At 53.1% G+C, this 15,726-nt stretch overlaps 1 protein-coding gene across 1 annotated transcript in view; it reads right to left on the bottom strand.

Annotated features, from left to right (window-relative positions):
* The window catches only part of ZNF710 (zinc finger protein 710), an 80,941-nt gene that overhangs the window by 5,643 nt on the left and 59,572 nt on the right, over positions 1-15,726 (bottom strand). The window contains exons 2-4 of the mRNA XM_003268494.4: positions 8,196-9,681; positions 3,532-3,723; positions 2,213-2,387 (exon numbers count right to left, since the gene is read on the bottom strand). Of these exons, the coding sequence (XP_003268542.1) occupies positions 2,213-2,387; positions 3,532-3,723; positions 8,196-9,653 (1,825 nt within the window). The 5' untranslated portion in view covers positions 9,654-9,681. The remainder of the gene's footprint in view (positions 1-2,212; positions 2,388-3,531; positions 3,724-8,195; positions 9,682-15,726) is intronic.

Below are 15,726 nucleotides of genomic sequence, written 5' to 3'. Positions count from 1 at the left end.
CCCGGGAGGCGGAGCTTGCAGTGAGCCGAGATTGCGCCACTGCACTCCAGCCTGGGTGACAGAGCGAGACTCCGTCTCAAAAAAAAAAAAAAAAAAAAAAAGAGCTGTAACATTTGACAGTCTCTTCATGGTCCCAGTTATTTCCAAAAGGGCATGTTCTGCTCTGGTTCCTTCTGGTGGGTTAGCAACAGGGCAGATCCACTAGAATACAGCTCTCAAAATCTACTGCACATGGAATCACCCAAAGAGCTTTACAAAAATCCTGATCCCAGGACCTCAGGTCCAAACTCAGGCATCAGCATTTAAAACATTCCTCAGGTGACTCCCAACATGCAGCTGATTTGCCAGCCAGCCCTCTGCAGTCTGGATCAAAGGTTCTCAACGTGAGATCCCTGAACCAGCGGCCCCTTTGCTAAGAACTGGGAACTTGTGGGAAAGGCAGCGTCTCAGACCCCACCCCAGATCTACTGAATCAGAAACTCTGGGGGTGGGGCCAGCACTTTGTTTCAACAAGCCCTCCAGGAGACTCTGAGGCACTAGTCTGGTCTAGTGGGTCTCAAACTTGACTGTGCAACAAATGGCCCAGAGATCTTTTTGAAGTGTAGAGTCTGACTCAGCAGGTGTGGGTGGAGCTGAGAGGCCAGCAAGATCCCAGGTGGGGCCGACGCTGCTCATCCTCCTACCACATTTTGAGTAGCAAGGAGCTACCAAGAGCAGCTGACGGGGTTTCATTCTCATCTACTGGAAGCAACCTTAATAGACAACTGAAAAACAAAACAAAACAACTGAGATACCTGTTTCTGCCAGAAAATCCAGGCCATTCACTGGTCAGCTGTTCCGAAACCAGAGTTAAGGCTACTGCAGCTGTCCCCGCGTGCCTGACCGCGTTCCAGTAAATAATCCCACGTGGCAAGTCAGCTCACCTGGTTACTGCCCAGGCATGTTCCCAGCTGGTGTGACTCAGAGGCACACCAGAATTTCTTTATTATTATTTGGCGATAGGGTCTTGCTTTGCCACCCAGGCTGGAGTGCTGTGGTCCGATCACAGTTTACTGCAGCCTTGAACTCCTGGGCTCAAGTGATCTTCCTGCCTTAGACTCCCAAGTAGCTGAGATTATAGGCGCACGCCACCACACCCAGATAATTTAAAAATATTTTTGTAGAGACCAGGTCTCACTATGTTGCCTGGTTTGGTATCAAACTCCTGGCCTTAAGTGATCCTCCTGCCTCGGCCTCCCAAAGTGTGAGCCATCATGCCCAGCCAGAGCACCAGAAATAGCTCCAAACTGTAGAAGGAGCCTCCCTGTAGCGCTGTCGGCTCCCTCCTTCCTGTGGAGTCTCCACAGCAGTCCCTCCCCACCATGAGGCCAGAAAGGCTAACAGCTTTGCTGTCACCCAACAGAAATGCTTTAAGTACTGACCACTGCTGGAGGGAAAGGCTACCGCTAACACTTGGGATGTTTTCTGACAGCCTCCGAAACTTCTATGAACTGCAGAGGCGTAGAATCCTCTCCTAAAATTTCTCCCAGATCTTAACGTCAGGCCTGTCTGGCCCTTTCATGAGTACGTGGGTTATAGTCTCTGGCAGGCACCTGTGAAGAGTGTGACTGATTGACACTTTTTTGCCTTGGTTGCCGGGAAGCTCAGATCTCCCCTCTGCATGTCCCTTCCCTAGGACCTCCCATGGTGTACTTGGAGTTGGGACCTCACCTGGCTCTCCCTTATCTTTCCAGCTGCCATTTTTTCCCCTTTTTAACTTTCTTTCCCATCCACTTATTTGAAATATTATCTCACGGTAACAAACGAAAGTGTCTGTCACCTCCTGCTGTGTTGTCATCTTGCATGAGCTACCTAACTTCTCTGTTCTTCAGTTTCTGCAGCTGTAAAATGATGATACTAACAGAGCCAACCTCGCTTTGAGGATCACATGAGTTAATAAAGGCCTGGCACACAGTTAGCACTCAATAAATGTTAGTTATGATTTTTATTATATTGTTTACGTGAGCTCATTTAAGTCCTTTGAAGAAGACATAAATATCCCATCGTTATTGTCATCATGGCCCTCCAGGGTCCCCCCCTCTCCAGACCTGAGCCCACCCCAATGAAGTCTCAGCCTTGGCCAGCCTCCCCACTCCTCTAACTGGGCAGGAGGCTCCTGAGTGCGCCATGTTCGTATCATTCCTGCTCTGTCCATTGCGCTTGGCCCACCCACCTTGGCTGTCCAGGCCGATGTCCATGACGCCATGCTTGACCTTCATGTGCCGGCTCAGGTTGCCCTTGAGATTAAACTTGCTGGAGCAGTAGGGGCACTTGAAGGGCTTGCTGCCCGCGTGCAGGTGCATGTGGCCCAGCAGGTTGTACATGCGGTTGAAGGACTTCCCGCACACCTAGAACACATCAACCCGGTGTCCTGAGCCTGTGGGGAACCTGCTTTCCCTGGACCCCAGCCCACTCCCACCTCTATGGCTGGGCCAGAATCCTTTTTTTTTTTTTTTGAGACAGACTCTCACTCTGTCGCCCAGGCTGGAGTGCAGTGGCGTGATCTCGGCTCACTGCAACTTCTGCCTCCTGGGTTCAAGTGATTCTCCTGCCTTAGCCTCCTGAGTAGCTGGGACTACAGGCACGTGCTACCACGCCCGGCTAATTTTTTGTATGTTTAGTAGAGAAGGGGTTTCACCACACTGGCTAGGCTGGTCTCGAACTCCTTACCTCAAATGATCCACCCACCTCAGCTTCCCAAAATGCTGGGATTACAGGCATGCACCACCATGCCTGGCCCAGAATCCTGTTCTTTATGGACAGTTCTCTCTTTATGCTTTTCCATGTGACCCCAGACACCCGAGAGACAGGGACACAAGCCATCCATTGCGGGTCACTGCTCCTGTGGGTCTGCCCCACTCTTTTCTTTTTTTTGAGACGGAGTCTCACTCTGTCGCCCAGGCTGGAGTACAGTGGCGCGATCTCAGCTCACTGCAAGCTCCGCCTCCTGGGTTCACGCCATTTTCCTGCCTCAGCCTCCCGAGTTGCTGGGACTACAGGTGCCCACCACCACGCCCAGCTAATTTTTTGTGTTTTTAGTAGAGACGGAGTTTCACTGTGTTAGCCAGGGTGGTCTCGATCTCCTGACCTTGTGATCCACCTGCCTTGGCCTCCCAAAATGCTGGGATTACAGGCGTGAGCCACCGCGCCCGGCCAGGTCTGCCCCACTTTCTCTGAGCCGGAGTTATCAGAAACCCAGGGCTTGGATCTCGAGCTGCACTGAGCCCTCAGGCTGGGGTCCTTTCTCTGTGGCTGCACCATGACCTTCACTCCCTCCCCAGCTCTCAGAAAAAACCAACTTCAGCAGCTTTCAGGATCTGAATCCCCACCTGCCCTCCCAACCCCCAAAGCCCAGGCTAAGTTTCACCCAGCCAGGGCTCCTCTTGCCCGCACTGGCCAGGCCGGCGCTTGGTGGGCCACAGCTGTTGCAGGCATGCTGATTCCAGGCCACCCTTGGGGAGGTCCCAGCCCCGGGGCCTGACGGCCTGGTACCTTGCATTTGAATGGCTTCACGGGCGAGTGTACAATCATGTGGGTCTTGAGGGTCTGCTTCTGCACAAATGTCTTGAAGCAGATGTGGCACTGGTAGGGCCGGACGCTGGTGTGGATCAGCATGTGCCGCTTCATGTTCGCCTGTAGGGTGAACTCCCGGCCACACACCTCGCACTTGAACTCCTTCACGCCCTGTGGGGTAGGGGGTGATGGTCAGGGCTACACAATGGGCACAGCCTCTGGCAGTGACTCTTGGTGGGGAGCCGGGTAGGTGCAGGGCCATAGCATCACAAAGGCACAGTTTCTGGGAAATGTCTCTTTTTGAGGGTATTCCAAAATAGGTAACACTTGTTTAAAACCACCAAAGAATGTTGCGGCAGAGCCACTTACTCCAGGAAGCCTTTCAGTAATAGACAGAAATAGGCTGTGCCTTACTGTAACGATCCAGATACCTGCTGTCTCCTGCCCCCAGGGTGGATGTGTACATAAGGTCTGTACTAGTGCACTCAGGCAAACGTGTGCTCATTCATTCATTCGACAACCATTTACCGGGCACCTGCTCCAAGCCAGTACCACGCTAGGCGGCAGGGGCCTGTGGTCAAGAAGACACAGGGTCTGCCTGCTGTCTGTGGACTGTTTCATCAGATCAAGGACATGTGTATGTGTTTTTATCCTCCATGCTGTCTCTTGGTGGCCTTTTTGGTTCACAGACCCTTTTGATAATATGATTAAAGCTATGGACACCCCCCCAAAAGTGGCACTTAGGTCTATGTAGAATTTCGAAAGGTCTCAAACTCCTGGAGCCTATCCACTGACCTCTTGAAAGTGTTTTCCTAACTTCCCTGGTGATAACAGCCACCTGTAGTTCTTATCCAACATACAGCCTTGCAGGCTGCTCCCTGGAGGGTCTGATTCATGGGGTCTGGGACGGGCCCAGGAATTTTTATTCTCAACAGGGCCCCCAGATGATTCTTATCATTGATGGACTTTGGGCTATTCACCCCCAGGAGACATGGATTCCAGGAGAAAACCCACTGGTTTGGACTGTGAACTTTCTTTTCTACGGTTTGGAGGTCACTCCCAGAGCAGGACAGGGTGTTGTGTGCAAAGGGGTCCAATTTATTATCCATAGAGGAAAATTAGGATAAAAGCTGGGAGCTGGGCTGGGTGCGGTGGCTCATACCTGTAATCCCAGCATTTTGGGAGGCTGAGGCAAGAGGATCACCTGAGGGCAGGAATTCAAGACCAGTGTGGACAACATAGCAAGACCCTATCTCTAAAATTTGAAAAAGGCTGGGCTCATGCCTGTAATCTCAGCACTTTGGGAGGCTAAGGTGGGCAGATCACAAGGTCAGGAGTTCGAGACCAGGCTAGCCAACATGGTGAAACCCCATCTCTACTAAAAATACAAAAATTAGCTAAGCATGGTATGCGCCTGTAATCCCAGCTACTCAAGAGGCTGAGGCAGGAGAATTGCTTAAACCCAGGAGGCGGAGGTTGCAGTGAGCCGAGATCATGCCACTGCACTCCAGCTTGGGTGACAGAGTAAGACTCCGTCTCAAAGAAAAAGAAAAAGTAAAAATAAATAAATAAAAGAATTTTTTTTTAAGTTGGGAGTTGTTTTCTTTTTGATGAGTTAGTAATTTAGTAGGAACCCAGTGGGATATGTGTCTGTGGTCACAGCTGCTGTCTTAACTGCTTGTTTGGTATAAAAACTTTGTATTATAACTTAATGGTTCCCGTGTCTATGTCTCTTAGCAGCAGGGACTGTGTCTTGTGTTGTAAACCCACTGTTGACACATCGCAGATGTGTATGACCACCAGGGGGCCCTGCCATTCAGGAGTTTATTTTATAAACACATCATGTGCACATTGTACAAATTTAGGCTGATAATAGGGACATTTTCAGTTTTATTAGCCTTTGGTTTTTGCTTTCAGCTTTTCTTCACAGTATTAACACTCTGTGGACTTGGGATTTTTGTTTTTTTTTTTTTGAGATGGAGTCTTGCTTTCATTGCCCAGGCTAGAGTACAGCGGCACGATCTTGGCTCACTGCAACCTCTGCCTCCCAGGATTCAAGCAATTCTCCTGCCTCAGCCTCCCGAGTAGCTGGGACTACAGGCGCCCATTACCACGCCCAACTAATTTTTGTATTTTTAGTAGAGACGGGGTTTCGCCATGTTGGCCAGATTGGCCTCGAACTCCTGACCTTGTGACCTGCCCGCCTCAGCCTCCTAAAGTGCTGGGATTACAGGCGTGAGCCACTGCGCCAGGCCCTGGACTTGGGATTTTTAAGTCCCCTAGTAGAGGAGAAAGATGGCAAATATATAGCATATGTGCTGTCACCCTGCACAATCACTCAGTGCAGACATTAACAATCAATCATAGGGTTTTATTGCCAAGCCTAGATTCAGTTTCAGAATCCTTTTCTCTTTTTGGAGACACAGTCTTGCTCTGTTGCCCAGGTTGGAGTGCAGTGGTGCAATCACAGCTCACTGCAGCCTTGACCTCCTGGGCTCAAGCGATCCTCCTGCTTCAGTCTCATGTGTAGCTGGACCACAGTTGTGTGCCACCATGCCTGGCTAATTTTTTGATTTTTTTCCTTTTTTTGAGATAGAGTCTTGCTCTGTCACCTGGGCTGGAGCACAGTGGTGTGATCTTGGCTCACTGGAATCTCTGCCTCCTGGGTTCAAGCTGGGACTACAGGTGCACACCACCACACTCAGCTATTTTTAAAAAATATTTTTAGTAGAGCCAGGGTTTCACCATGTTAGCCAGGCTGGTCTCAAACTCCTGGGCTCAAGTGATTCTCCTGCCTCAGTCTCCCAAAGTGTTGGGATTACAGGTGTGAGCCATTGCATCCAGCCCAGAATTCTTCCTTTTTTTTCTCTTAAAAAAAAAAAAAAAGTCTTGCTATGTTGCCCAGGCTAGAGTGCAGTGGCTATTAATAGGAGCAATCATAGCCTCTAACTCCCAGGTTCGAGCAAACTTCCCACCTCAGCCTCCTGAGTAGCTGGGACTACAGGTGTGCAGCACCATGCCTGGCTAGACTCTTTCTTGACATTACATTTTAGGCAGCTACTACCAGTTGACTGGAGGAGCCTCTGCAATGAAACCTACAAATTGCTGGTTTCTAGGCCTGGCAGGGTGTTAACAGCTCCCCAACTCCCTATAGTGTCTACTGTGAGAGACAGGGTCGCAAGTCTGACCTGGAGTATCACTCATAGGCCACCGTTATGGGGAGAGGAAGCTCTACGTACATTCAGCTTTGAAGGGTAAAGTTGGTGGGATTTTGGTGGAAACCACGGGGCAGCCAAGTACCAGAGTGGGATTGTGGGACCCGAGGGGCCTCATTCCACCTACCCGGATATGAGGGCCTCTCAGAGGAGGTGATATTGGCTGAAAAGCGGGGAGGCTAGTGGCCGAAGGCAGGGAATGGAGGGCAGGGGAGTACAGGTCAAGGCTGGCTTTAGGGACATGGTAGATTAGAAAGTGCTGCTCAATTTTCTGCCTTGCCGAGCCACTGTGCCTAGTTTAGCCATATTCTAGAACTACCTGTACTTTTCCATAACAAATATTTTTCCTTACATCTTCTCTGCTTTGAAAATTAAATATATTTAGCCTGTTCTTAAAGGGAAGTCACAGGTTTTGATTCGCTTTTGTCATGACAAGGAACAAAGGACACCCTCTGTACTTCTGACCACTGAGCCAGGACGCCTCCCTGTTGCATCCTGGCCTCTCTCTGGCCTCTGGCCTCCCATCTAGAAAATAGGGAGGGTAAGAGACTTCAGTGATTCTCAAACTGTGTTCCTTGGGTCTTGCAGGGGTTCTAAAAATGATTTTTTTTTTTTTTTTTTGAGACAGGGTCTCAGTCTGGTTGCCCAGGCTGAAGTGCAGTATCGTGATTTCAGCTCACTGCAACCTCAGCCTCTCAGGCTCAGGTGTTCCTCCCACCTTAGCCTTCCAAGTAGCTGGGACTATAGGTGTGTGTCACCACACCCAGCTAATGTTTAAATTTTTTTTTTTTTTTTCTGAGACAGAGTTTTGCTCCTGTTGCCCAGGCTGGAGTGCAATGGTGCAGTCTCAGCTGACTGCAACCTCTGCCTCCTGGGTTGAAGCGATTCTCTTGCCTCAGCCTCCCAAGTAGCTGGGATCACAGGCATCCGCCACCACACCCGGCTAATTTTTGTATTTTTAGTAGAGACAGGGTTTCACCATTGGCAAGGCTGGTCTTGAACTCCTGACCTCAGGTGATCTGCCCACCTTGGCCTCCCAAAGTGCTGGGATTATAGGCATGAGCCATCACGCCTGGCCATGTTTAAATTTTTTTGTAGCGATGGGGTCTCATTATTTTGCCCAGGCTGGTCTCAAACTCCAGGACTCAAGCAATCTGCCTGCCTTGGCCTCCCAAAGTGCTGGGATTACAGGCATGAGCCATTGTGCCCGGCCAAATACATGTTTTTGAATGCGTAAAGCTTTACTACTTACAAAGCTAATTTCAATTAGTTTCTAATACTAATTGATTTCTAATACTCATCAAAATAAGTATATAATGATAAAACTAGGAGACCACCTAAATGGTCCCATCTGGGGCTTTGGAAAGTACTGGATGAAAAAGTGGCAGGAGGGGCAGGCAGATCCCCAGGCCCTGGGAACGGCCTTACCTTGTGGGTGAGGGAGTGCTGCTTGAGGTGGTGGATCTGGCTGAACTCCATGCCACATTCAGTGCACACAAAGGGTCGCACGTTCTGGTGCTTGAGCATGTGGTTCTGCAACTGGCTGCGGTAGTGGAAGGACTTGTCACACTCGAGGCACTGGTAGAGGGTGGGGCCCTGGTGGGAGGCCAGGTGGCGCTTGAGCTGGGTCAGGGTGGAGAAGTCCAGGCCGCACTCGACGCAGACATGGCAGCGGCCACTCTCATGCTTCACTTCGTGGGCCTTGAGTTCGCTGGGGTAGGCGAAGCCACGGCCGCAGAAGTGGCAGCTGTAGGGCTTGACCTCCGAGTGCAGCAGCATGTGGCGCTTGAGGTGGCTGGTCTGCGTGAAGGCCTTGTGGCATACCTGGCACTTGTGGGGCCGGGTGCCCTGGTGCGTCAGCAGGTGAGTCTGCAGGTGGCTGGGCTGCTTGAAGAGCTTGCTGCAGTGTGGGCACGAGTGTGGCTTGATGCCGTTGTGGCCCAGGATGTGCGTCACCAGGTTGTACTTGGACGTGTAGGACTTCTCGCACATGCGGCACTGCCAGCGCTTCTGGCGGTCGCCCGCCTCCACCAGGTAGGAGTCGTCGATCTGCACGTTGATGTCCAGCCGATCCAGCTGGGCCTTCTTGTGGCGTTCCACGGTCGAACCCGCCGTGTCAGCCTCGAACTCGCTGGCCTCCTGCCACACGAAGCCCTGTTCCGGCTTGACAGGCTCCGGGGACTCCATGCTGGGGGCCTCAGGGTCACTCAGGGGGGCCAGGTGGGGTGGCTCGAACCCACACTCTGTGGGCAAGGCCTCTGGCCCAGGCAGCGCCATGCTGGGCTCGGGGAAGCCATCCCGGGCCGGGGCCGGGAAGTGAGGGTCATATGGGGCCACGTCCAGCTCCGGCCTCGGGGTTCGGGGCAGATGCCGGAGTGTCCGGGGCTTGCGGCTGAAGGCGCTGAGGTCGATCATCTTGACGGCGCTGCTCTGCACCAGGGTGTCACAGCCGCCACTGGCCGCCTCGGCGGGGGCTTCTGCTGGCCCTGCGTCCTTGTCGTCACCCGGCACGGAAACCTCATAGACCTCCTGTTCCTCCTCCTCCACCTTCTCAAACTTGACCTTAGGCACCAGCCGCACAGGTGGCCGCGTCTTCCGCCGGGTGTGCTTCTCAAAGGCTGCCTCCACCTCCAGCACCTCCTCCTCTGCTGGCTCCTCCAAGGCCCTCCCGTTGCAGGCCAGCTGGTAGACGTCGGGGCCTGGTGGCCCGGGCTCTCCCATGGCTGCCCCTGAAAGCTCGGGCCCCAGGTCCGGGTAGAAGGCCTCGGCGCTTATGGTAGCTCCAAAGAGCTCATTTTCGGAGACCAGGCCAAGCACGGCGGCCTGAGCCAAGGACAGCACCACCACAGCGTCCGTCTGTGTCCCTGAGTCCATGAAGCCCTCCATCCCGTGACGGCTAGCTAGGAGGGCATCGCTGTGGGTGGAGAAGGGAAGGTTAATATTGCTGGCTCACTGCTGCACAGACAGACAACAGACACAGCACAGACAAGGGCTTGGCTGATTTTTGGGTGTGTCTGGCCCTGATGTCTTTTCTACTCCTGCCTTGGGAACAGGGCACACTTGTTATTATAGGGAACAATGATTCCCGCTGTGTCTCTGACCATCTCCTCCATCTCCCTGGGGGATCCTGGGCAAGCTCTGCCCCCTTGCTGGCCTCAGTCTTCCCATCTGTACAACAAGGAGGTGGGATTTCCTCAGTGGTTCTCCAACTGTGTTCTACAGGTCCTTCAAGAATTCCTTAAAAAGGCTAGGCATGGTGGCTCACATCTGTAATCCCAGCACTTTGGGAGGCCGAGACGGGCAGATCACCTGAGGTCAGGAGTTTGAGACCAGCCTGGCCAACATGGTGAAATCCCGTCTCTACTAAAAATACAAAATTAGCTGGGCGTGGTGGCCGGCACCTGTAATCCCAGCTATAGGTGGCTGAGGCAGGAGAATCGCTTGAACCTGGGAGGCGGAGGTTGCAGTGAGCCGAGATCACGCCACTGCACTCCAGCCTGGGCAGCAAAGTGAGACTCTGTCTCAAAAAAAAAAAAAAATCCTTAAAAATCGGATTCAAAAATGCAAAAAGTAAAGATTCCACTATTTAAAAACTGATTTTAAAAGGCCCACCTACTCAAATGTAATATGTGCCACATTCTAACACATTCAGTAGCCCCACTGGCTTTGTTGCCAAAGTAATTAATTTGCACAGACCTTGGGACTGTGCGGTGAGGTGTTAAGTGTCATTATTTGTAATGACTCGGCTGTATGAATGAGAACGTATGGCAAAAAAACACAACATAAAAAAATAAATTAGGTGCTGAGGCCGATCTCAAACACTGGCTATCACTTGTCAGCCCTGATGCTAAACATCTGCATCTATCACAACTGGTTGTTGTTTTTCTTGATTAGCTAAATGTTATACTTTAAATATCTAAATTTATACTGATAAAAATATCACTTTTATCTGATTTTATACATTGGAGTTCCATGTCAGATCTGATTTGAAAGAAGGGCTCCTTGACAGCTAACATGTTTGAGACCACTGTCCGAATTGAATGCTCAAACAGGCTCCCAAGTTCACATTCACAGCCTCTCAACTAACAGGTTTTTTTCTTTCCTTTTGATTAGAGATAGGTCTTGCTCTGTTGCTCAGGCTACTGTAACACAATCATGGCTCACTGCAGCCTCAACCTCCAGCACTGAAGTGATCCTCCTGCCTCGGCCCCCGAAATGCTAGGATTACAGACATGAACCACTGTACCTGCCCCTAACATGATCTTCTAAATAGTGCCAATGTGCCCACGTGCCCAGGTACAAACAGCGGCCTCTTCCCTCGCTGGGGCCTCCAGCCACATATGGAGGCACCTGCTCCGTGAGCCCTCTGTGGAGCCCGGTCTTTGCACCCATGGGTCTTCCCACCTGGGGCGGCCTTTTCCCAACCCCGCTGACCTCTGCTCCTCCCACCAGCCTCCCAGGCGTGGCTCGAGGTCCACCTGCTCCTGGGGCCTTCCTGGCTCTCCCGGCCTGCCCTCCTGCCCTCTCCAGGCTTCCAAGGACTGCAGCACGCCAGGCAGTGTGCCCATAGGGGGTGGCGACCTCCTCCTGGGCCTATACCCCTTGCCCTGGTTCAACACCTGGCACATCAGAGGAGGGGGGATGGCATTACTGGGGCAACTCTCGCCTGCTCTGCTCCCAGGGCTCCCAACCGACCAACTACCAGCCTCTCCCAGGGCCACGGTCAGGCACACGGTCGGCGGCCCTTCCTCAGGAAACCGGCTCCGGGCAAGGCGTCCCCCTCCCCCCAGCGCCCAGCGGAGCTTCCCCTTCCTGAGGACAGCTAAAAATACCCCAGACAGGAATTTAGCCTCCTTGAAACGTACACCAAAGATTAAACTATTAAGCTTAAAGTGAGGTCTCGTGGAAGGGATCAGATAGAAGGAAACCTCGGCCTGGGGGTCAGGGTGCATCTGGAATAGGTTGGAGGGGCTAAACCTGCTTCCAAACCACCACACCCCACCCCAATGTCCAGCTGCTGGGAAATGCAGTCAGCGAGGACCTCAAGTGCCAGCTCAGTCACTTGCAAGTGACTAAGCAAAGTCATGCCAGTGGCTCAGTTTCCCTATCTGAAAAACGGAGATGAAAACACTCACCCATGGAAGGGTTGTGAGAGCCGAGGGTCCTAACACAGGTGAAGCAGCTTGGTTCATTATAAGGCCCTAACCAACTGTAAAGAATCACTGTTGGCAGGGGCATGGTGGCTCACACCTGTAATCCCAGCACTTTGGGAGGCTGAGGCGGGCGGATCACTTGAGGTCAGGAGTTCGAGACCAGCCTGGCCAATATGGTGAAACCCCCATCTCTACTAAAAATACAAAAATTAGCCAGGCGTGGTGGTGGGTGCCTGTAATCCCAGCTGCTTGGGAGTCTGAGGCAGGAGAATCACTTGAACCCGGGAGGCGGAAGTTGCAGTGAGCAGAGATCGAGCCATTGCATTCCAGCCTGGGCGTCACAGCGAGACTCTGTCTCAAAGGAAGAAAAAAAGAACCATTATTATCTGCCCAGATCTCTGGGAGAAGGCTTCTCTGAAAAAAGCCACAGAGCCAAGAGATGTTTCCATTCTTGGGCCCCAAATTCAGCAAAGCTTAAGTGATTCTGAGGACAATCGCTAGAGACTGAGAACTCATTCATTCATTTGTACAATAAATAGCCGCTAAATCCCCGCTATGGGTTAGGGCTTGTGCTTGGAGACAGCAAGGTGAATGAGGCAGGGGTCTTGCCCCCTGGGGCCCACCACAGCCACCCCCAGTGCCCTCCAGCCACTGTCAGGTTTGCAGAGCACGCTGAGGAGCATGGCTGCCTCCTGTTGCAACAGTCCATCTGACACAGCACCCAGCGGCAACCCTCCTGTCTGTTGTGGGGTTTGGGCAAATGATGTGTTCAGCAGTTTTTGTAAACTTCCCCAAAGGCAGGACCAGCAAGAAGGAGGAACTGAGCGTCAGTGGCCAAGCCAGTGCTCCCCCCTTGGCCCTGGATGCTGAGTTCAATCCAGGCCCTGCCATCTACTAGCCATGTGACATCAGGTGATTCTCATCTCTATAGGGGGGAAAAGGCTCCTGATTCATGGGACAGTGAGATGAGGATGTCAGTGTCGTTAGTTCCCTTTCCTCTCCTTTCCCCTGCAGCCTAATACCAGGAATCAGCCCCCTCTTGACAACCTCAAGGGCGCAGGCATAAGGAAACAGTTAACAGTGCTTTAGACGTGAGGAGAGGGCAAAAACTTCAGACAACGAACTGCCCGTGGGAGCTGAAGTGTGGTTCCCTACAGCAAGGGTAACCATGGAGCTGACCGTCCACACCGGGCCCCCTTCTACAAGGGGCCACTCCTTATAGTCACACCAGGACACCAGAAGCAAACCCCTTCCCATATGAACAGGTAGTTTGGACTTGAGAAGGTGCGTCTGTGTCAGGGGCCTGTGCTTGGCTGTAGAAAGGGACTAACCCGGAGTCCTTGTTCTTGAGGGTTTGTGCCTAAGTGGGGGCAGGGCAGGGGTACAGAGAGCTGCCAACAACTGACGACAAACACCACGCAAGAGCTACAGCTTCTCATTACAGAGACTCACGAGGTCCCCAGTGAGCCATTTAATACTAGAAACAACCCGGGGGGCAGGGGTGGGGTAGTGCGCTCCCCGCCTCACGCCCCAGGAAACCCAGGCTTGAGTAACACACTCCCGAGTGCCCTATCAATGAAGGGGGAGCTGGGTCTGCAGCCAGGCCCGTGCGGCCCCACCGCTGGGTTCCATCTGTGCTCCTGCAGCTATGCACCCGCAGAGGTCACACCCGAGCCCGGCTCCTCAGTTCTCAGGAGCTGCCCTGGGTCACCACAGGCCAGCAGGGGCACGTAGGCAAGACCTGGGCAAACCGCAACATGAAGCCTCGGGCTGCTTCCTGGCTGGCTGGTCCAGGGCCCCAGTCGGCGGGGGGATCTCAGGTCTCTCCTTCCACTAGAAGTCTTCATTGAGCCACAGCCCACCTGGGCAGTTGGCCCCATGCTTTCTTTTACACTGGCCTGGAGACTTGGCTGAGTAGAACACACACCACCCTGTAATGCTCTCTGCCGGGCTTACGGGGGCAGGCCCTGTGTTCATGTTGTCTTGTTCACTGGGGCAGCCAGGCAGGCTCTGTGTGTGTGCGTGCGTGCATGTGTGTATGCAGAAGGGGATCTGCTGAGGAGGGAATCTAATTTACCTGCGTTTCGCATGTGTGTTCTGCCTGCCTATCACACACGGACATGAGGAGTGGGGAGGCCCGGTGTCGCTCTGTTCTTCCTCCTCCTGGGCCAGCATTGTGGCTCGTGTCTCCTCACCTGCTCTGGTTCCATCTCCCAGGCTAAACCCTTCTCCTTATGTCCTGGCACAGGGCCGTCCAGGGCAGGAAGAGAGCCTGCCAGGTGTGTGTCACCTGTGTGCCAGGACTGCCTCCCCACCCAACCCAAGGCCCCTCTGTCATGCACCTGGGGCCCCACTGTGGCCCCTCCCTTCTTAGAGCAGGGAGTCTCCCACCACTTGTGCTGAGGACTCAGAACAAAAGCTCCCCCCATGTCCAGGAGAAAGGGGAGCTCAGACTGCCCCAGGCTGGCGAGATGAGGGGCGTCCACTGGCTGGGATGTGGCGTGGCCTCCCACCAGGATGCCCTCGGTCCCCAGGGTGGGGAGAAAGTCAATGTGAAAGGCGGGGAAATAGAGACACAGATGAGCTGCCTGATTGTAGTTGTGCTGGAAGTGGGGGAAGGGAGGACATATCAGAGAGAGAGAGAAAGGGAGAGGGAGAGAAGAAATGTAGAGACAGGGAAGGGGGGGCAGAGGAGGAGCCTGAGTGAGGGGGAGGGAGAGAGAATGAGGCTGTGGAGGCCAAGAAACAAAGGCGGGAGGGGGAGGGGCGTGCAGTGACACCAGAAGCCCAGGACTGCCCTATTTCCCAGGGCTCGGCACCTCCACCTCCCAGGCCTGAGGGCCAGGCCAGCCCCTGGGGAGGGAACAAAGATTCATCGTCTGGGGGCCGGCAGGGGACCTTCCCCACCAAGGCGGGGACGCGGGCTCCTCAGAGCTCTGGAATCTCTCACTGCGACTTCACCTATGGCTTTGCCCCATGGGTCCTGTAAAGGCTGGGCAAGTCGCCTGGCTCCTCCACCTGTCTCCGTTTCCTGATCTGTAAAATGGGCACAAGAGCCTACTTGGACCGCGGAGGCGGGCGAACTATTGACCTACCTGCCAGTTACCAGGGTCCCTTCCCCAAGCTGTGACAGCACCTCCTCTCATCCCACACTGCCCACAACAGTGCTCCTTTCTTCTCACTCACCCATCACTCTAGCAGCAGAGGAGGGTCAGGTGGGATCAGGGTGGCTGGTGTCCCCTGGGACACAGATCTCAGGGCAGAGAGTGGGTGAAGACACCCAAAACCTGGTCTGGCACGACAGGAGCCATTTTGAAGGAAGAACCAACAGGATCTTGTGGCCACCTGGACACTCTTTGACTAATTCCCACCACCAGGGAGATCTCAAACACCAACTGAAGGGCGGGCACGGTGGCTCACACCTGTAATCCCAGCACTTTGGGAGGCCGAGGCAGGCGGATCACTTGAGCTCAGGAGTTTGTGACCAGCCTGGGTAACGTGATGAGCTCTTGTCTCTGCAAAAAAATGCAAAAATTAGCTAAGTGTGGTGGCGTGCCTGTAGCCCCACGTATTTGGGAGGCTGAGGCAGGAGAATTGCTTGAGCCCGGGAGGCGGAGGTTGCAGTGAGCTGAGATCACGCCACTGCACTCTAGCCTGGGTGACAAGAGTGAAACCCTGTATCAAAAAAACAAAACAAAAAAAAGTATAGAAATAAAGAAAAAGCAAGCAAAGAAACAAACAAAAACAACCAACAGACAGAGGTCTGGGGCTTCTACCAGGCCAGGCTTGGGACATCACCAAGCACC

The sequence above is a fragment of the Nomascus leucogenys genome, chromosome 6, assembly GCF_006542625.1.
Source record: "Nomascus leucogenys isolate Asia chromosome 6, Asia_NLE_v1, whole genome shotgun sequence".
Taxonomy (NCBI): Eukaryota; Metazoa; Chordata; class Mammalia; order Primates; family Hylobatidae; genus Nomascus; species Nomascus leucogenys.
This window is presented reverse-complemented; position numbering and strand designations above follow the sequence as displayed.